Source organism: Gouania willdenowi, chromosome 11, assembly GCF_900634775.1.
Source record: "Gouania willdenowi chromosome 11, fGouWil2.1, whole genome shotgun sequence".
Classification (NCBI taxonomy): domain Eukaryota; kingdom Metazoa; phylum Chordata; class Actinopteri; order Blenniiformes; family Gobiesocidae; genus Gouania; species Gouania willdenowi.
This window is the reverse complement of record NC_041054.1, coordinates 4,640,447-4,662,948: the sequence shown is the minus strand read 5'-3', so window position 1 is coordinate 4,662,948 and position 22,502 is coordinate 4,640,447. Positions and strand designations below refer to the sequence as shown.

Genomic DNA, 22,502 nt, shown 5'->3' with positions numbered 1-22,502 from the left:
AGTTATAGGAATTACAAATTGTGATCCTTTGCTCTCTTTTTGTATGTATTACTGCCGACATGCTAAGCTAACCGGGCCTCCGTGTCCGTGTTGTTCTCCTGTAGCAGAGGCATGCGCACGCAGGCACATGCTTTCAATTGTGTCTTCCTGATTCATTTACACATATGATTTACACCAGAGCATCACTGTTTACCTTCATATTTAGAAGCGCAACATTAAAAAGTGTTCGGTCTGAAACGCGGCGCAGCGTTCCGAAAGTTGTGTAATCACATACACCTGCACGGCGGTATATTAAAAATTCATATAATAACAAAAATATATATCGGTATTCGGTATGAGCCGGTGTGCCACCCAGCCCTATTTATAAAATGTTCAAAGCAAAAATAAAAACTATTCCAGAAGGCTTTCAAATATACTTCTCACTACAAAGCAGCAAATACAGCCCATAAATGTATGTTTATTTTACCAAAAGCAAAATCAGAAGTTAAACAAAGATATAAGTCTGTTCTTGGGGTTAATATATGGAAATTATTTAATTTCAAAAAGAAAATGTCAACTGATTTTAGAGTTTTGTGAAGCAGTATTTTGTTTTTTGTTAAATGTTGGTTATAAAATAAAGTAGGTGGTTTTTTTTTTCATTTTTTTGGCATTATTTAAACTCAAATGTACTTGTTGAATGCTTGCATTTCTTTGGTATGTATTATTGGAAAAGGTAACTTAAATGTTATTTATGTTGGGCATATAAGCATTTTGGCTTCTGCCCATTTCAGTCTTATTATATGTTGTATTTTTAAATTGTGATCTATGTTTGAATATTTTTCTTCGACTGAAACAAACAAACTGTAACTGAAGATGTTTATTGTCTTTCTTATTGAGGCTGTATATTGCTCCAGTACTAGGACATTGAATCTGGATTACATATCTGGGATATTTAAAAAAAAAAAAAAAAAGTTAGCTAAGATGCAGAATAAACAAAACAGTAAACACATTCCATGATTTAGCACCAACACTGTGTTCTTGATAGATAATCAATGGCTACTTTCTGAAATGACTGATTCATTGAACGCTGTGCTCTTTGACTGACACAAAGACAGATGAACAAAAGGCATCTCGCTAACTAGATTATTGAATGAATGGTTTCCTGATTGACTGCTGGATTGTTAAACAAATGCCGTCCTTGCTAGCAGTTGCTCGGTTGCCAGATTACCAGAGTACACGTCCAGTGATCCAGCCAGCTGGTTCACGGACGAACTGATTGGCTGGCTCACGCCGTGATTGGCTAGCAGACTAATTGAATTGCAAACATGAAGCATTTTTTTTTTCTTCTCTTGAACAAGAAGGAAGAAACGGCACAACGGGAGAAAACTACTGCACTGATGTCAGGATGATTGCAATCATGACCAGCCACACAAAGGTTAGCATGTCAACACGCATACACTCACATGTTGGGAAGTCATATCATAGTGGTATACTGTAGTCTGAAAACAAAGGGTAGCTATGCACAGAGAAGCACCAACAGCACAGAGTCATCGACGTAGAGCAGGGGTTTTAGTTCAAGGGCCAAATACGGATCAGTTCAATTACAAGTGGTTTTAGGCGGGAAAGAGAACAATTTCAACATTAATGTGGCCAAGTTTGCACTTCCATAAAGTATGGAAAACAATAAGTGACAGACACTTAAATGTCCTTTGATTTTTGTTTTTGACCAATTATTATTTAATTTTGGGAGATTTTGTGGAATAATTTGAAAAAAATTATTCCACAAAGTTATTTTAACAACAATTTACACCTGAATTATTTGGTAATTTACACAATGAGTCAAAATCTCGGTTATTTTCTCATTCTACAGCGGGCCGAATTGGATGTGCCAAAGAGCTGAATTTGGCCCCCGGGCCTTGAGTTTGACACATGTGATGCAGAGTATCACGTATTATAACACACAGCTCACACCTAGAGTGACAGGAAGTAGTGCTGCGGGTTTAGGGGATTGGTGCACCCATTACTTCTATCGTAAGTGAAAAGCAAGAGTGATGTACGCACAATCCTAATGCAGGGGTCACAAAGACAAGATCTGAATACCAGAATTCGTCTCGTCGGTCACTAAAGTGGGTGTGCTCTGCTGCGGTTCATCCCGATACAGTACACAGCGCTACAAGTGTGGCCAATGTTGCCAAACGGGTAGGCCTATATACTGTATTTGGCCCTCTGGTCTGTCTCAATGATTTAACTGCATGGAGGGCACCTGGCTGCTGTCTGGTCCTGGACTGTGACGTGTTCTTCAGCTGTGGCTTCTTGAAACGGTGAGAAATGAAGGGAGGATACACTCCGAATGCTTTCAAGCTCTGTTGCTTGCGAAGACACAAATGTCTATGCGCTGCTACGCATTCTACAAGTTTGATCGCATTCGTGGAAGATTTCTTTCCACACGTCAACGACCCTCTTCAGTTATAGGTTGAGATTCGTTGCATGCGTCACGAATGTGTCATGAATAATGCAGATTTTGGATCTGAAACGTGTTGGGGCTCTGTGTAACCCCAGCATTGGTGGTTCACTTCTATCTTTGTAGAATTGTACCAGTTTGGTTGTGGTTTTTTGGTTGGGGACCACTGCTTTGTAGTGATGTATAAAGTCCAGTTGCGGATATTGTCAGGTGAAGACGACTCATAAGAATACACAATCTTCTATCACGTAACAACCGCTTCAATAATATTAAGGTCTGATCTTATTGTTAGTGTTCAACTAAGCAGTATCAAAATTAGCGTCACATAACACAAAAACTATTGATTTGGTACCAGTCAAAAAGTATTAGTAAAGTAATTTCTTGGTCTGTTTGTTAGGACATATTTTCTAAACTAAATTAATCCAGTCTGAGATTCTATGGATGAAGTGGGAATTTATTTACTTAAAGGTCATGTTATATTTCACCCATCTCCATTTGTTCTAAGAACCCCAAAAACATAGTATTTGAGGTTAATTTTCCCAAACTCACCTGTTTTCCAGAGTTTTAGCCTCTGAAAAGTCACTTTCTGAGCAATTCTACACAAACACGCTGAGTTGTGTCCTACTTATGCATATTCATGAGTGGGCGTGTCTATAGATGGGACACTGACGTTTGTCTTGCAATAATAAAGGACCAAATAACTAACTAATGATTGACAGAATCAATGAAAAAGACACTTTGGGCATGTGTATGAAGCCCAAATAGCACTTTTATGATGTTTAAAGCACAGCAGAGTTGATTTAGCTTAACATGGGCAAGTGAAGGTTATTGTTTCTTTGTGTCAATAAATGGCTTACTCATCATGTTGCAAAGGACTTCAGTTATTGTTGAACAGATGAGTGAGTGTCGAGTACTGCTATTCTCTATTGGCTTCTTTAAGTCTCTAATTATTTATCATTTTATTTACTTTTTATCCTCGTTTCTTTTCAAACAACAAACAATCTCAAAGGCTATTTTCTGTCTCCAATGCACCAAAAGTAAACAGAACAGATTCAATCATCATTCTGGTCCTAATTCTTGATCAATTTTGCGGTCTCCTTTTCATTGTTGATAAACTGAGCCCATTTGTCCCATGCTGGTATGCTAGCCTTCTTCGCCACTTTACTTCCTCTGCCACCCACAACGCTCGCTCGCTCCCACTCTCACCTCCTGATAAACTGACAATAGCAGGTCCCATGCTGGCGTGTTAACCTGCCTCGCCTACTCACCTCATTACATCCCTTTTTCCCCCGCCCTCCACATCAGCACCGCTCACACTCGCACTCTCCCTACCTCGGCCTAGCCGCTAACACCCTTTCATTACAGTTATTCTTCTCCTCAGGGGGCCATCACTTGAAAGACACCCTGTGTTCTGTGTCGGTGTCAGTGCGGAGTGGGTGTCGATGACGGCGTTGAGATGTGGTGTATCAGAAAGAGAGCTGGGGGTGAAATGGGGTATCATAAAAGTGACTGAGGCAGAGCAGGACGATTTATGTATTTATTCATCACGGAGGAAGCTAAGCATTAAAAGGTCGGGCAATTTTCCAGGTCACTGACCAAACCCACACGCTGAAGAAGTGAGAGGATAAAGAGGGCAGGAGAGGAGGGACACTGAAGTGTCTGAGAAGGTAAGCTAGTGAACGTGATAGTGGCAGGTGGACACACATTGGTGCATTTGCCTTACTTAAGTGTGTGTGTGTGCAATAAACATGTGCATTTGTTATTTTTTGTGAGGGGAGAAAAAGGAGAGATAGATTGTGTACGTGTACGTGTGTGTATAAGTTAATTTCATTCTCCGCATCGGCTGTGGTTAATGAGTTTGAAAGGTCAAACGCCTCTCAGAAAGATTAATGGGGTTTCCTAGGCAAGGGGGTAATGGTTTACGAGGGCCAGCCAGACACATTTCCAACATTATGGTCATTACTTCCACCGAGCGGAAACAGAGGGGCTCACAAGCAAAGACAAGGGTAGAAAATGTGTGTTTTGTCATTTTTATATACAAGCGGCGTCAATTCCTCGGTGTGCACGTTGTACGAGCTGCATTCAGAGATGACGGGTTAGTTCTCAATGGCAGGGAGAGTAAACCAACAAAAAAACATTCAATTAAGTTTGAAAATCATGAAATTTTACAATAATATCCCTGGTTTATAAGCTTTTGAAATAAAAGCTTAAAACAGTGATTCTCAAACTTTTTTTAGCTCAAGTACCCCCTCTCTCTTATTTCTGAATCCCAGTATCGTCAATGTCTGACTAGAAGGTTTCAACAATCTAATCCAGATCATTACCATCATAATTTGTGTGTTTTTGTTGTCATTTTCAGTATTTTGTTGACGTTTCTGTTCTTTTTGTTATTCAGTATATTTTTCTCTTATTGTGTGTTTTTGTCGTCGTTTTTATGTGTTGATATTATTTAAATTATTTCTGAGTGTGTGCGTTTTTGGTGTCATTTAATTGTTTCTTATGTCATTTTGTATGTTTGTCTGGTTTTTTTGTCTATTTTTCTCTCATTTAGTGCATCTTTGTTGTCATTTTGTGTGTTGCTGGTAATAGTAACTATTTTTCTCTCTTAGTGTGTGTTTTTTATGTCATTTTGTGTATTTTATTCAGTATATTTTTCTCTTATTTTGTGTTTTTGTTGTCGTTTTGTGAGTTGCTGGTAATATTTAGTATGATTATATTTTTTAACTAAAAACATTATAAAACCCCGTATTTCTAATGATTTAATTTGTTAATTTCCCCCTTATCTCTCCCTCTCTCAAGTACCCCCTGTAGTGCCATCACGTATCCCCATATGAGAAACAAGACAATGTTCAGGAAAGGTTATCAAAAAAAAAAAAAAAAAACTAACAATGAGCTAGCAGGCTAAGCATGTAGCCTAATGCCTTTAGTCTTCTAATGACTTTTAATTAGTAGTTAACAAACAGCTCAAACACTGCTTACCTAAGTCAGAACCAATGCTAATCCGCTGAAAGGAAACTAACAGTTATTAAAGAAGAAAGAGAAGAACCATTGCTCTTGATTAGCCACGTAGCCATAAATCCTAAGTCTGCTGCAACTAATAAGCTAATTACTAGCTAAAAACATAATTTACCAGCTAAGGTTTCCAAAACATTTTAAACTACATAGTTGAGAAGAGAAAGTGATTCTCGCTGGAACTAAGTGAAACTTCAAAGGAATCATCAAAGGCGATCAGCAGAACTCCTGTGACGAAGACTGGCAGTTGACAGTCGAAACATGACGGGAGATACAAATTTCCTGAAAAACCTTGTCTGAATAAATGAAACTTCAACTTAATCTGATTTGATATCTGTGCACATCTGAGTTAGCAGAAGCTAAAGTAGTTGTAGAGCCGGACTTGAGGTTTCATTTAAATGACTGTTAAAACTTTAATTAGCATGTTCGTTCAGTGAAACGTTACATAACATAGCACGCACACGTGCAGAAAGCATGGGAGCGATAAAACATGGAAATGTAAGCTGTGCAATCTTTAGCTTATCTGCAGCATCTGGATTTGTAGAAGAAAAAAGGTCCAACATACAGTATACCACAGGGTCGGACATGACCAAGGTGACTCAGAAAACATGGAAATCACATTAAAAGACAACGTTTACAGGGAAGCTCTGAGCCAACACGACGGGGCAAAGATGAGGCGGCAAACGGGAAAGGAAAAGACTGAACTCGTAGACTATCCATCACACATTTCCTAATATTACAAAAAAAAAAAAAATGTCTGTTTTCTTTAAAATAGGAACAACTGACTGGTAGTACTTCAAAGCTCTACTTCTGTACATCATTACCAGTAAATGGTTCTCATACATTTTATTAAGTGACACTTTACTTGAAGTTTTCTATGTAAGGCTGACAATACGGTGTCATTATGATTGTCAGTGTCCAACCTTTTCTACGTCACTTCCTTCACTCACATTCTTTATGACAGATCTCCTACGACGTGATATTTGAATGTAAACCGACCATACAAGGTTTGTTAAACATTTTAATAGTACACATGTAAAGATGTGACCATTTTTGTGGTGTTTTCAATTGTTTATTTAAAAAAAAAAAAAAAAAAAAAAAAAGACAAAAAGGAAAAACCACCACAAGACGATAAATCCAAAAACAGCATAAAAATAACTTTTTTACTTCCGATACCGATATTGCAGCCTTGAATATTGATCTATACCGGTATTGGTCAATAATATGTTACTCAAACAGAGAACAATAGTCAGTAACAGTAGCTATGAGAAAAACTGACCCATTTATTGTTAACCAAGTGGTGACATACATTTTAACCTTCAACATATTATCTACAGTATTCTACAATTGTATAAATATAATATAATATATAGGAGATTTTAGATGGAGTCCGATAAAATCCGATATTCATTTTTCACTTTTGCTTAGATTTGGATGACTTGTTTTTTTTTTATTACTTACTTTGCAAACAGCTCCAAGGCCACAATTATATTTCTAATAATCCTTTCCATAAATATTGCATTTATTTCATCATTTTTCCTTTATTTTGTGATAATCAAAAATAAATAAAATGTATTATGTATGTGTGAAACCGTATTTTAAAATCACACGTGGAAGAAGTCGACTCTTTCTAAGATTAATGCAGTCAACTGCAGTGGTTTCTATTACTAATATGTGCTGTGGAGTGCGGTGTCACGTAGCTCCTTGTTTATGGTACACTTAAAGGAATCCATTACTCCACTAGTAAAAACATTAAACAGTAAAGGAGTATTTGACGGTTACGAGTCCAAGAATGATAAGAAAAACTCTCATCATTAGTTAATCAGCTGTGGGTTGTCGTACTCAGTTGTTGTTCTTTATCGCCCTTGCTGATATTTTCAGCGTGTGTTCTCGCTGCGAGCCGAGTATGAGATTTGTTTCAGCGACGATTTAATTAAAACCCACACAAAGTGCGAGCATTTAATTCTTTTAAACGAAATTATACAAATAATGTCAACAAAAGCAGGAAAACAACACATGCTTGTGTTAGAGCAGCAAGCCTCAGGAATGAAGGGGACTGATAAAGGTAATAAAGACTTATTAACCGTTCTCAATGTACAACTGCATGATTTATGCAAATATGCATTCATTTATTCATTGATTAATTGATGAATGCATGGCATCTAAGCAGAGAATCTCGTCTGGAGCAGATACCATAGAAAAGAAGCGAGCTGAAAGGACTATTTGGTTACTTTTTTCAATAAATCTGCCTCTCACTGTCAGACTGTCATTATTTTGTTGTTTTTGTTGTACAACAGGATTTCTACATCATGCAGATTTGATTGCACTGATTTTGGAGGAAACACAATTAGGCGCTCACCCTGCAACAGGAGACGTTCAATCCAACCAAAGTATCAAGTAATCTTGCAAAAGGTCAATTGCAAACAAACAAGAATATTTCATTGATATGTTTAACTGGTTGTAATGGATTGGATTGGTGAAGCAAAGTCATTACAAAAGACAAAAGTTATGACAAAAATGATGTTAAATGAAAAACTTTGATGTATTTCTTACAGTTACTTGAGCATCTTAGCAGCTTGATGTGGTTTGGTTTTAAAATGCACTTTTTGAGTCGCTCCAAACTGACAGGAAAACATACAGTGTTGCTGGTTTTTGATGCACTTCAACTTCACGTCATATGACTTTGAGCAGCCAAAAGCAGTAGAGTGAAGAGTCAGTGACTCCTTGATTCACTTTTACTCAGCGAGTCGCAGAGCCTCAGTTGTGTGTGTGTGTTCCGGGAACTGGTAAAGCCATATATGGTTATTTTCTACAAACATCCACACATGCCTGCCTCTCCTCACCACTTTACATTAACAAACAAGATGTTTTTATTATTTGTTTTATTACTGTCAGTTATCTCTACACCAGGGACGATACATTTTGCTGGACAATAGATTGTTATATTAATTACTGCAGATAAACAATATTGTCAACATATTTTGAGACCAAATTAAAAACTAATGTAATCATAACATATCATAAAAACGCAAGTGCACCCTTTCTATGGAAGCCCAAAAGAGTCATAATTAAATAAATAAAAACAACAATCCACTAGCTTTGATTGACAGACCAAAGTCATTTTGCTGAAAAACGACATTATGAAATAAAAAGGCCATTGTGGAAAAGAACATTATGAAATAAAAATGACATTATGAAATAAAAAGACCATTGTGGAAAAAGATATTTAAGATTTGAATGGGCCTCGGCCTGATCCTTTAAGATCGATTAGTTTTCCTGGACATCGGTCATGGCCTTTGACCGACAGTGGTAGCAATGGGAGGGAATATAAATAAAAGTATTATTAATAATAAAAAAATAAAGCTAGAAAAGTGCAGTGAGAAGTGTCTGGCTGAATCGATATAGTGAATCAATATTTAAGAATAATAAAACGCATTTCATAATAATATTACCTTATTTAACAATGTAATGGCCATATTATATATTTATCTGTTCTTTATCAAAATGGTATTTATTTCAAAATGTTTTATTTATTTGATTATGACTCTTTTGGGCTTCCATACCTTTCAAGTGCAATTATCTTGAGTTTCTTAATCTCCAACAAGGAGATGTTTTTATAGGGCTGCACGATTATTTTCACAATTTTGTCATATTAGGGAAAAATCTGTTTTTATTGCACTACTTTTAAGCTAAATTAAGTTTAAAATTGAATTATAATGAAACACAAAAAAAAATTACCCCAAGAATTATGAATACAGTAGTCCCTCACTATATCGCGGTTCACCTTTCGTAGCCTCGGTATTTCGCTGGGTTTTTTTTTACAGTACAATTTTGCATGCATTTATTTTTTTTTACAGCGTATGAACGTGCATTGTGTGCTGCGTCCTGATTGGCTAATGCTGCGTTCACCCACCAGTGACATATCTAACTCCGAGTTTCACCGTCTGCTGAAGTGAGGAGCTGCGCTCCTTTTTCTCCTCTCACAAACATAAACCACCAGTGAAAAAAGCCGGTGTGATTAGCAGCTAATGCTATACTAGCTCAGTGCTACAGAGAGAACTTTTACCTGCTACGACCACCTCCTAGTCCGGTCCTGGTTATAAAGGCCTTGTCATGCAGGTCCAGGTGGTCACACACAGCTTCTACTCCATGGTTGAATGGGTGAACAGACAGGTGTCCGTGTTAAAGGCCTGACGTCATCGTCAACAAAGACTCTGATAGCGTTCGGGATCAATGTCTGATCGCTAGCAGTGTGACTCTGAAGTGCTGTATGTTTGAAAATAGGTTTACGTTTTAAAGTCTACGAAGGTTTGAACTTTCAGTGTGTTTAAACAAGAGATAAATGTTCATTCCTGTCTGAGAAAAGTGTATAAAGTGTGTGGTGAGGTGTTTTACAGCCTTAAAACATGTGTGATAATTGTAAAAAATAGTTCACGGATTTCACCTTTTGCGAGTTATTTTTAGAACGCAACCCCCGCAATAAACGAGGACTACTGTACACCAAAGGCTAACTGAATAAACATACTATTACAGAATGCAGAGCCTATTTTTTTTTAAATGTAAATATTGCAGAAGATCAGGTTAACATAATTGTGGCAAGGAAAATCATAATCACAATTAAAACCTGATTAATTATGCAGCCCTATGGTTTTACCAGTGTTTATTTATCTGTCCGTCTTGTGTAACTTAAAAGCTAATAGAGGATTTTGATTACATCTTTAATAAATATTGGACAAGGAACAAGTGATTTGAGTTTCAGGATGTTCAGGATCAATTTTTTTAAAAAGTGGACAATCCCAATAGCTCATCATTGGCGAAATTTAAAAAATGTCTATCTTGGTTCGTAATTGGCTAATGTTCATGAAATGTAACTCCTCACACAGAGAGAAAAAGACTGTTCCATAGCAGAATTCATCCAGTCATCCAAACACAACCAGGTGCTGAGACCAATGTCATCCACACTACTTGGAGGAGGCAGACGAGGAAAACAAACACGCATGCACATGGTGATAGATCGAGGCCGGAAAAACCATTGAGTTCATTTTTGTTTTCTAAACGGTTCATTGATTATCACCCCAGGCCTAGACGAGTTTGATTAAACCATTCAGACTTCAGTTTGATCCTTTATGAAGCAACTAGAGTCTTAGAAATCAAACAAAGCAAGTATGAACAGTTCAAACAATCCCATCACCCCTATCTTTGAAAGTAGATTAAAAAACAGACAGGGTCACAAAAAGATGGAATAAACTCTCTAAAGGTTGAAACGCTTCAGCCGCCTTGAAGATTTTTTTACGATTATTCAAAATCAAGAACTGAGTGGGTGACTTTGCTAGAAACAAACAAAATTGAATAACTCTCTAAAATACTGAGCTTCATTGGGTTGCCAGGTAAATTCCCTGACGTGCCCGCCCACACGAAGCCTCTCGTTCCTGAAGTTACTGTTTACTTTTAATGCTAAACGCCCCGGGCAGAGAAGTTTGCCCAGCGCACAACTTCACACGAGTGCTCACGGGAGATTCAACAGTGGTGGAAAAAGCTGCCACCCACAACAAGGAGGCTACTCTAATCTCTTCACATCCCAACCAACACATCAAAGATTAATAGTGTGTTTAGGAGATCAGTTTATCTGTCAGCCTGATATGTGTCTCAAGTCCCAGGATCTGGCCTTGTGGGAGGGAGAGTACTAAGGTGGAATTATTTCTTTATTATTTATTGCTCTTTTCACACAGATAACATTTGAAGGACTTTTAGAGATCACGCCTCTAGGTTGTTTACGTCATTCTCTTGCAAAGCAGCTTATGTGCATTTGATGAAGTAGCCCTTCCTCTGTGGGCTTTCCTTCCAATTTTTTTGTTTTTTATTTTGCATCCCATCCTTTAACAAACATTGTACAGTAGTCCCTCGTTTATCACGGGGTTACATTCTAAAAATAACCCGCAATAGGCAAAATCCGCAAAGTAGTCAGCTTTATTTTTTACTATTATTATACATACATACATTATACATACAACATACAGCACTTCAGAGTCACACTGCTAGCGATCAGACATTGATGCCGAATGCATTCAGAGTCTTTGTTAACGATGACGTCACGTCAACATGGACACCGGTCTGTTCACCCATTCAACCATGGAGTAGAAGCTGTGTGTGACCACCTGGAGCTGTACGACACAGCCTTTATAACCGGGACAGGACAATCAGTGAGGAGGTGGTCGTAGCAGGTAGAAGTTCTCTCTGTAGCACTGAGCTAGTATAGCATTAGCCGCTAATCACACCAGCTTTTTTCACTGGTGGTTTATGTTTGCGAGAGGAGAAAAAGGAGCACAGCTCCTCTCTTCAGCAGGCGGTGAAACTCACCGAGTTGGATGTGTCGCCGGTGGGTGAACGTAGCATTAGCCAATCAGGACGCAGAACACAATGCGTGTTCATACGCTGTAAAAAAAAAGCATCCAAAATGCACTGTAAAAAAATTCCACGAAACACAGAGGCCCGCGAAAGGTGAACCGCGTTACAGCGAGAGACTACTGTATTCAGGCAAGATAAATGACAAAAAAGTATAGTGGGAGATAATAGCTTGGGAAACACCATTTAAGCCAAGTAAGCACAGCTATAACTTAATCTATTTGTACAGTAACACAGAGTGGATAACTTGGACATCCTTCTTTTGGTGAAGAATTTGTTAAAACATTAGTAAAAATCAATTTTAAACCCATAATTGTGATAATGAGCAGTTCAAAAATTGCTCAAATTCAATAAAAATGTAAAATTAATTCACAATTGGCCAAAAAAAAGTTGTGTTTTTAATATGATTTGGACAAATTTAAAGGAAACTTATTCAAAATAAGACAATCTTGCAAAAGACTCCAATTTTACATTATTATGGATAACGTACGGTAACATTGATGATGAAATTCACTTACTGAAAGGGAAATAGCAATATAACCCTGTACATAGTATCACGTGCAGTTTTTTCCCCGTAATCGAGGTGCCAAACAATTAAAAGGGAGCATTAAAACCCTTCCAAGCAACTTTTATGATAATTAGCTGTTAATAGGAAATGACAATTTAATTGAGAAATGCAACTGGACCTTAAAATCATTTAAAAAGGAACGCACGTTAAATTAAGGATGAATAGATTCCACAAATAAAGTCTGTGTCCTTCAAGTGTCGGGAATAAGAAGTGAATCGTCTTTGAGGTAAACTTCTTGCTTCATAAGACAGATGTGTAAATAATTCAGCATTAGGCTGAATCACATTAACAGAGCCACAAAGCTTACATTTGACATTAAAAAAAATGATTCCGGCAAGTTTATGAATAATGAGCCTTTACCAAATTATCCGCTCTTATCCAGCAGTAAGTTTTAAAATGTAATTACTTCTCATTGCTCTTGCTGCTCATTCCCGCACGTGTCCTCGCTGTGAGCACAAAATTCAATTTCTACCTCAGTGAAAGAGTTAGTTTCTTTGTTCTCATTATGATTCATTTAAGAGCACACAACTTGAGAATATATTGATACAAATTAGATTGTCAGTAAAACCAGATGCACAAAATTTCGTGAAGCTATGTTGAAACAGCCAAACATGGCTTTGTATCGGTGCCTTTTTAGATTTGAATGCACATTAAAAACACTGTTCAGGGTAAGCTCATAACGTGATTACTACTCGAACCGTAACACGTAGCGCATAATCTTAAACAAGATAATGAGCAAAACTGGACATTCATCCGTTTGCTCACTTGCTACACATTCAGACATTTTTTAGACCAAAGTCATGAAAATTTGTTGAAATGACCCAAATATAATTGAAGATGTTATCTTCATTGGTATTCAGTCTAATACAGTAACAAACATGCAATCAGCGTTAAGGTTGGAAAATTACCGTTAACTTTTGACGGGAACTTAAGCTCAGGAATACTTTTCATGGGAATTATAAATTTGTTATTATTATAAACCAAAGATGGGAGTAATTTTGAATCACTGGAGATGATGCTAAAATACATTTTCCCAAATTGAGCATAGCGTTAGTTCAGGCAGGCCGCGGACGTCAAGCCAGCCACACCTCCAATCAACCAACAGCCCGGATTGGCTCCCTATTGGTCAAAGCATACAGGAAGCACTACTTAAAACTCAGCAAGCATCTCACAACCCGCATCTGCACCAACTCCTCCAGGTCAGTATGTATCCAACTAACTGGGTGTCGTTTTTTTGTCATTAACATATGCTCTGATCTGTTCCAGGGGGTTTCCGCTAACCGCTCTCCTTGCTTTAGCCTTTAGCAAGGGCTCAGGGAAGGTCAGGGAGGAGGGCTCTCCCTACCTCCGGCTTTCCACGCAAGCTCGCGGAAAGGGCAAGGAGGTCCCTGAACAGACCCATACTACCAAACATATGATTGCATGCATATCCATGTAAAGCACTCAAAGGCGCTATTTAAATCCTAATGCACATTTATTGTAAATAACTCATTCAATTTGACTAAAGCGGTCCTGACTTAACTATATTTAACATCCCTGCTAAGGATCAAACTATAATTCTGTAAATTCCCATCAATTCCCATGGAGAATTTACAATTTTGAATTTTTTCTGCAATTTTGCAACCCTAATGTTGTATTTTATTATTGTATTGTTTTTGCATTGATACTAATATTTATGTTTGCATATGAAATAGTTATTTGAATTAATCCTAATAAAGAATTCCCATAAATATTTTATATTTGTGAATATCCCCTAAGGTCCCAAGCTTAATTTGGCGTGGAACTTTATGAAAATTTCAAACCCCTTTGCAACCCCTAACCAGTATTTTCTAAAATATATTTGCTCACTCGATCGACATTCAGTCATAAAGAATTATCTAAAATGTAGACACCTGTCAGGTGTTCCAACTCTTTATAGTCTAACAAATTTGAATTATTTTACCAAGGCGACTAAAATAAGGCACTGACTCAGTTAAGATTTGGTGATGTTTGCATTTTCTACTGCTGCTTTGCTCATTTTGGTCTTCTTTACTTATATTTGATTGGGTGAAGATTACTTCTAAACATCACTGCCTCTCAGGTAATGGAGTGGAACTGCAGGGGGAATTTAGCCCGTATAGGTCTGATTCAGTTACAATACAACAACATCACAAATCACATTAAAATGTTCCTACTGCTGCTGATTCATCAGTAATATGAAAATACGCAGTCCACCTGCATTCACACACACACCCACACTTCCCGCCTCCTTTGATGGCTTCTTCTTGCCGACTCAGCAGAATAGCCAGATGCTGTATAGCGGTCCTTACCCTGAACAAAAGAAGTCAGGTGACTATTGGGGATCCAATGGAGCCACAGACTCTTCGTTACAAATGCAATTCATCAATCTATCAGTCAGGGGGGGTTGGAGCGGAGAGAGGGCTGAGGTAAATAAGGATGTGGCCGAACAGCTGCATTGACTTCTTTTTCTCAGCCTTGGTTTGATTACATTTAACTTTCAGGTGTCATGGAACAAAGCAGGGGTGGCAGGTAACAATGTTACACTGACCACAAGCTCTGCTTTAGGAGTGTTTACATGTGTGTGTCATATTAACTTTCTTAAAGGCATCCATTCATCCATCCAGGGTCAAAGGGCATTAGAGCCAGTTTCAGTGATTAAGACAAAGTCCCCGATGAACAGAGAAGCTCACATTCACACTGTAAGGAATGTGTACAAAACTCATATATAGGACAAAAAAAGCTTGTTCTCTCTCTTTATTTAACCCTATTAATTTCCTCAAATATTACCAACTCATTTTACCCTTGAGGTCAATCTGACTTCAGGGATATTTGCCTCCAGAAAATGAGTTTCATACAATTGTTGACCAAGTTTTTTGTGTCCAAATCTTTTCTAATTTAGGATGCACATTCATGACTCACAGAATTAGCGACATTGAAACAAACATTTATTTACTACTTCAGTTGAAAAATCAGGGTTCTCCTCAACACAATCCTCGTCACTGTTACTGTGAAGGAGCTGTTCCAAACCTCATTGACAATAAACCATGGCTCAGGTGGTAGAGGGGGTCATCTTCTGATTGAGAGGTTGGGGGTTTGATCCCAGTCTATGCGTCAAAGTGTCCTTGGGCAAGACACTGAACCCTGTTGACCAGCACCTTGCACGGCAGCTCAGTCCCGTGTGTGTGTGTGAATGGGTGAATGAGTTGATATTGTAAATCATTTTGGGACTACTTCCATGTAGTCATAAAAACGCTATATAAATCAAGTCCATTTAGCATTTAAACCTTTTCCTAGAGCGTCTTTTCAAGAGAGAGAGAGCAATACACAGCACAATGAATACATTGTACCCATCAAATTAGGAACGTCGTGAAATATGAAGCAAAAAAAAATTGCCGGTAATTAAAGGATTCACAAATAATGTATTGGGACTGAATCATGCAAGGCCCGGGGGCCAAATAAAACCCTCTAGAGCAGGGGTGCCCAATCCTGGACCTTGAGGACCCCTATCCAGCATGTTTTACATGTTACCCACTTCTAACACACCTGATTCAAATGATCAGGATCATCATCAGGCTTCTGCAGAGCTTGAGTTGAGTTGGAAACGGGAAACATATAAAACATGCAAGAGAGTGGCCCTCAAGGACCAGTATTGGGCACCCCTGATCTAGAGCATCCAATTTGGCCTGCAGAAGAAATTAAAAATGAATTATTAAATCCAGTTGTAGATATCTAAAATCACCAATTTAATGAAACTCTACAACATTTAGGGGCTTGCATTTTTAATTTTGTTTATATCACATTAATGTAGTCTTATTTTAATTGCAAATTGTGGAAAGAACTAAATTTTTTTGACAAATCTTGCAATTTCTCAAACAATTCCACAAAATCCCTCTAAATTACACAAAGATTGGTTACAAAAATCAAGTGAATTGAACTGATATGAAAAACTAGGGCACAATGAGTCAGAGTAGATGGCTGCCACCTCTGAGCCTGGTTTCTTAAGAATTTCATATTTTGATCAGCACTACGAGATGACTATTGTTGTAATTGGCGCTATATAAATAAAGTTGAATTGAATGATGTTATAATTTTTCTTTTTTTCCCACACCTAAACTCTGTGGCTCAAACTGGTCCGTATTTGGCCTGTGAACTAAAAGGAGTTTGAAATCCCTGCTCTATTGGGAGGTAATCTTGCGTGATTTAAGCGTAACTATGCCATTTTGTAAATTAATAACAGTGGGTAACTCTTTTTAACCCTATTTAGCATGTTTGGCATGATTTCAGGACATTTAATAGCAAGTAATGTCATCTAAACAGGGAAAGTTGATGAAACGGAAACGAAAAAGAAACGTTAAACACGATGCAGAAATGAGTAAACCCTGAAACTCCTCCCCTACCTATGAAGGGAACTGTATTCACCCTCGTCTCCCCTTCAGCACACACCTGCTCTCCATTTCCCCTACAGCCTCCCCTAAAAATGACAGCTTCTCTCTGGAGGCCTCGACGGGGAAATGTTGCGGCACAACGCTGCCCCACCACTTCCACAAATCACTCTGACCTTTCCTTCTCTCAGAAGTCACAGTCATCAGATCCAACATGCACAGACCTACAGCTCCCATTGTCAGCCTGTGATAGGTTAGCGCTTCAGTTCTTAGTGAGTGATACCAGTAGAGTTACATGCAATCAATCCCACTCATTGTTTACTGAAAGCTCAGTGTGAAGAGCTTTCCATTGATGAACCCTATGATTTTTAGGCAGATTACCTTATTAATGTGCATATTGTGATTTAATATTATCCATAAATAAGGTTAGAAATACTATGCACATCAACAAAGTGCAGGTTACTGGTCAAACTGGGAGGTTAAAGATTTCAAATCCACTTTGTAGTTACTTCAGCTGCAGCCTATAGTTTAATATTTAACAAGAATACTGTTACATCAGTTCAGTGTTTCCCAAACTTTATTGCTACATGTAACCCTTAGCCTGTATTTCTTATCGCAAGCGCCCCTTAGCTTATGTTATACATTATTCATTTGTGTCTGCAGGCTTGTCTGAACACTTTCCTGTGTTTCGTCCAACAATAACCTTGAATTTAGGCCTTTTTTATTCATTTATTTCTAAAGTTTTGCTCGTTTTAGAATTGTGACTTCACCTTTTGGTGTATTTTAAAGAGTTGTGTCACAAATTATTATTGATGCATGAGAAAAACGTCTGTGTGCACATAAAGGAAATGTATAAATGTTAAAAAATAAAAGTTTGTGTACCTTCTGAAAGGTGTTCAAGTACCCCTAGGGGTACATGTACCCCAGTTTGGGAACCACTGCATTAGTTGATTTAATTTATACTTTAAACCCATTTAGACAATCAAGTATAAAGCATTTTTACTTCACACATCTCCCTCACTCCATCCCTGTGTGCGTGCATATTGGCAGCCTTCCTCCCCACGAGTGTTAAGTCCTAAATATAATTGTAGACGTTATCTTCGTTATTTAATTTAACATGGTAACAAATTATGCAATCAGTGTTAAGTTTTCAAAAGGGTGGGAAATTACCTCGAGAATTTAAGCCCAGGAATATTCAAAAATATGAACTTTTCAAGGGAATTATAAAATGTATTTATTAATACTATTATTAACTGAAAAATGAGTAACTTTAGATAACTGCAGAGGATGCTAAAATACATTTTCCCAACTATATTTTAAGCTACAAATCAAACATGCCCTTTTCAAAACAAAAGCATTTCTTTTTGCCTTCCATTAGTTTTTTTCAAAGCTTTAGTAAATAGCGCTCTTATTTTGAAGTTAATCAGAAGTTCAGTCAGTAGCACAGTGGCAGGTCTCCAAAAATCTCAGAAATGTCAGCATGAAATGTGTTTATGTGAGTTTTATGGATCAAATGACCACATGTTGATATTTTACTTGGTCACTTTCTCACTTAAAATGTTTTCAGATCTTTCAAAGGTGGAGAATTAATGAAGCTATTTAGCCTCAGTGTGCTTCTAGGTTTTGTCGCTGTAGGTTTGAAATGCATCTTGGGAAACTCGGGAGTATACTTCAGCGGGAACGGTCATCAGTATATACTCATTGAGTGTGTAGTGTATAGTACGCAGTATGCCTTTTCGAACACAACCTCAGTTAAGATAACGCTGCACTGAATTAGGTATAAAACACTAAAAAAAATATATTTTTTAGTATAATTCAGTTAAACTTTCCACAGCTTGTTAAAACTAAGGTGCTAAAGGTTCGTCAAGTTTGTGGGCTTCTAGATTCAGTTCTGGAGGGCAGCTGTCCTGCATGTTTCCCTGATTATTGGATGTTCTTCTAAACTGAAACACGTCACATTCAACTGTCTGCACCAACTTGCAGAACAGCTGTCCTCCAGGAACTGAATGTTTGATGGTTTACAGTAGATTATTTCTGCTGAGACACGACAGGAGGCCTCGGTCACTCTGCTTCCATTGTTCTCTACCCGGCTTTTTCTCGGCCTTTGCTTTTACTGCAGAATGAATACATGCAACGAGAGGAAGGGGGTGGAATGGATGGGGGGGGGGGGGGGGGGGGGTGTAGGTGGGGTAGAGTAAATGAGATCCCGATGAGATGCCAAGGTGTGTTAGCGGTGAGGCGTGGGGGAATGAGAAAGGCGACCTAAAGGGAGGAGGGAGTGGCTCGATTGACTGCGTGTGCGGTGGACACCTCGCTCCGCCTGCCTGGACACACACACGCACACACACGTTACCAGCAGTATTACCGCCAACTCAGCTCAGGATGCAAGCGGCGTGCACATGAATGAGGAGGAAAAAGGCAGGGAGCAACACAGGATGACATATGAGTGAACAGGGAGAAGAACAAAGAAAAACATGAAGACAAGAGACAATTGGAAAAAAATAAATATACACAAAGAAACAAACAGGAATGGAGTCTGACACTAGGGCAACATGGGAAAGAGCTGTAGGCACATAAAGATGAATTAAATAGAAGCATAGAGAGGCACAGAGGGACGTGTAAAACTGCAAATAGCAGCTCCTAAAGAATAATAACAGGCACGAGGAAAGACAAGAAATAGATAAACTATGTGAATGCTGATCAAAGAGCTGCATAAATACTGTACTTTAATATAATGAAAACCTTTTAACTGATACAGAGAGAACAATCCTAAATCACAAACTCATGCTGGAACAAGAAAGCCTCATATTTACAAACAGGAATGTGGACTTAAAGAAAAAAAATAAATAAAAGTGAACATTTTCACTTTTTTCCCAAATCTGTACAAACGGAGATGTACGAACGGCTGCCAACAGCATCCTTCAGGAGCACGTTGCTTTCACAGCAATTAATCCCCATCACAACATCAATTAAACAAAAGCTAGCATCCAAATCTGCTAGCCGGCATTCCAAAGATGCTAATTAATCTGGCAACAAGTCCACACGGCGCCCTTAAAGACAGAGGAGCGTGCACAGGAAGTGTTTGTGCGATGATTGGTGCATGAGGAAAAGACAAAGGGCCTAAAGTATCAGGATGTGTCACATCATGTGCAAATATTTCATGAGAAACCTTTGCATGCAAGTGCAACATGTATCTGCCAAATGTGTGAGAGCACTTGACCCTGAGTTGCGTGTGTGTGTGCCAACACAGCAATACTGTTTGAATGATGTATGGCTATAAGGCATGCAAGTGTGTGCCAAATGCACTTGTGTCATATATAGGTTAGTGCATGTGAGCCATGGCGTGCATGTCATCCTCTAAAAGCATGATGCGTCCTACTGTTTGGCTTTGAACCTGAGGCTGGGCAATATGGACTAAAACTCATATCATGATATGAGTTTAGTCCAAAAAAAAAAAAAAAAAAAAAAAAAAAACTCATATCATGATATGTTTTTCTCTAAATGGCGATATACGATAAAAAAAAAATAAAAAAAACTATCTTTGACTCTTTAAAATCTTACTAGAAAGACTATTTTAGGTTAAATTTACTGATGCAAAATGCTACACAGGCACATTTATTAACAAAGAGCTGCACAATGTGTGACACTTTTGGCTTTTCCTTTTATATTGGACAGCACGTGTGAGTGAGTTCTGTAATGTGGCTTGTTTAGGCCAAGGTCTGGGTTAGGACACACTCAGAAATCCATCTAACTGAACATTTTAATACAAAATAAGCAATATATATATATATATATATATATATATATATATATATATATATATATAAAAAACTCCATATATGTTGAATCTGAATATATCGCCCAGCTCTACGCTTTAGTAGTTTACTTTGCCTGCATGTATTTTAACAATGAGTCTCATCATGGTAAATTGAACACTAACCCAGCATCAGCATTAAATCTTGATAAAACACATGATGAATTATGTAAGGTACCCTGGCATAATGGCATTTGTGATGGTTTAAAGTTTAGGAAGAATAATTATAAATAGATAAATGTGCTTTTTCTTCTTCTTTGTTGTACAATAACAACTGTAGAATCCCAGAAAAGCAGTGAGAGGAAGGACAAATGACAGATTAGGACCCTGTGGTCTCTATACAGCACCAGTGACTGTTTCAATGGGGGGGAAAAGACAAAAAAAAAAACCAGTTGCACGACAAAAGCTTTTCTCACAAATCAAATCATGGATGTTCTACATCAGCCTGCTCTGACTCTTAGATAAATACTAAAGAGAAACACCTGCTCGCTCTGACACGAGCATGTCCTTTTTCTTCTTTCTTTTTTTAAAATAACTCATTTAAATCAATGTTAAAAGCACATTCACTTATTAGAAGCGGGGGTTAGTTAAAATAGATAATCATCCTTAAGTGTACATTATGATTATCAAGAAATAACCTACTGAGATAATAAAAATAAATTCCATTTTTGCTGAATGTCTTTCATTCCTTGGTTAGAGTTTGGAGCAGAGATGCGTAAACCTGGCACAGCTTTCAAACCCTTATAGTGACACATTTATTCCTTTTTCTAATGAAATAAACATCAGAAATGTGTGGTTAATGTCGCACCACATGCACACTGTCTCTCATCCCAGGACATCCTAGAACGCACATCTGTAAAAAGCCATCACCGATCACCAGCCGGTGCGCGCACATTACATACCTTCCTCAGAGTGACTCTCTTCCACTTTGTTCAGCAATAATATCCAAAGCACCCAAATCATCGTTTTATGGAGCTCCATGTTCATCTGTCCCGTTCCGCGGGGCTCTGCTCATCTCTGTCCAGCCTGCGCGCACCGCACCACCGCAGAGACGCACCACGCACAGTCCGGGCTGAGCGCACAGCAGAGCAGAGCGGAGCGGAGCTGAGCTGATGCCGACCAGGCGACCAGTGAGTGCGGGCTCCAGTGAGCCACACGCACTATTTGATATCTCGGGGGAGGGTTTTATCACAATGACTGACGTGGGATGAGAGCAATGAAGGTGGAGACACAGAGAGGACTACACAGGGTCCACCTATCAGGGACACGCGACCTGGATTAGGATTACCAGTGGCAGGTGTTTCCCACTGGAGATTTATACCAGTCAGACTACAATATGAGTTTATTTTATTATCATGGAATACAGATGTAAAAATAACTAAATAAATACAATTACTAGTAATAAAAAAATAATACAACATTTGGGCACTAGTGCATTGTTTGTGCGTGTGTGTGTGTGTGTGTGTGTGTGTGTGTATGTGTGTGTGTGTGTGTGTGTGTGTGTGTGTGTGTGTGTGTGTGTGTGTGTGTGTGTGTGCGTGTGTGTGTGTGTGTTTCAAATGTAAAGGTTAAATATTGAATCTTAATCCAAATGTTCAATCTAAATAATAAATGTAAATCTTAATTGTTAAATCTAAATGTTAATTCTGAAGGTCACGGGTGAAACAAAATATTTTGCTAATATGAAAATTCACTGTTTAGTTCAAGCATTTAACATTTAGATTTAGAAATAACATTTAACATTTAGATTTAAATTTTAGATTTAATATTTAACATTTAGATTCAGATTTAACATTTAGATTTAGAATTAACATTTAACATTTACATTTAACATTTACATTTAACATTTACATTTAACATATACATTTAACATTTACATTTAAC

The 22,502-nt window shown here is 37.9% G+C and overlaps 1 protein-coding gene across 2 annotated transcripts in view; it reads right to left on the bottom strand.

The window, feature by feature from the left end:
• Nucleotides 1-21,736, bottom strand: part of epha10 (EPH receptor A10) — a 204,785-nt gene extending 183,049 nt beyond the window's left edge. For both annotated transcript variants that reach the window (XM_028460918.1, XM_028460919.1), the window contains exon 1: nt 21,521-21,736. In XM_028460918.1, the coding sequence (XP_028316719.1) occupies nt 21,521-21,605 (85 nt within the window). In that variant the 5' untranslated portion in view covers nt 21,606-21,736. The remainder of the gene's footprint in view (nt 1-21,520) is intronic.
• Nucleotides 21,737-22,502: the final 766 nt, after the last annotated feature.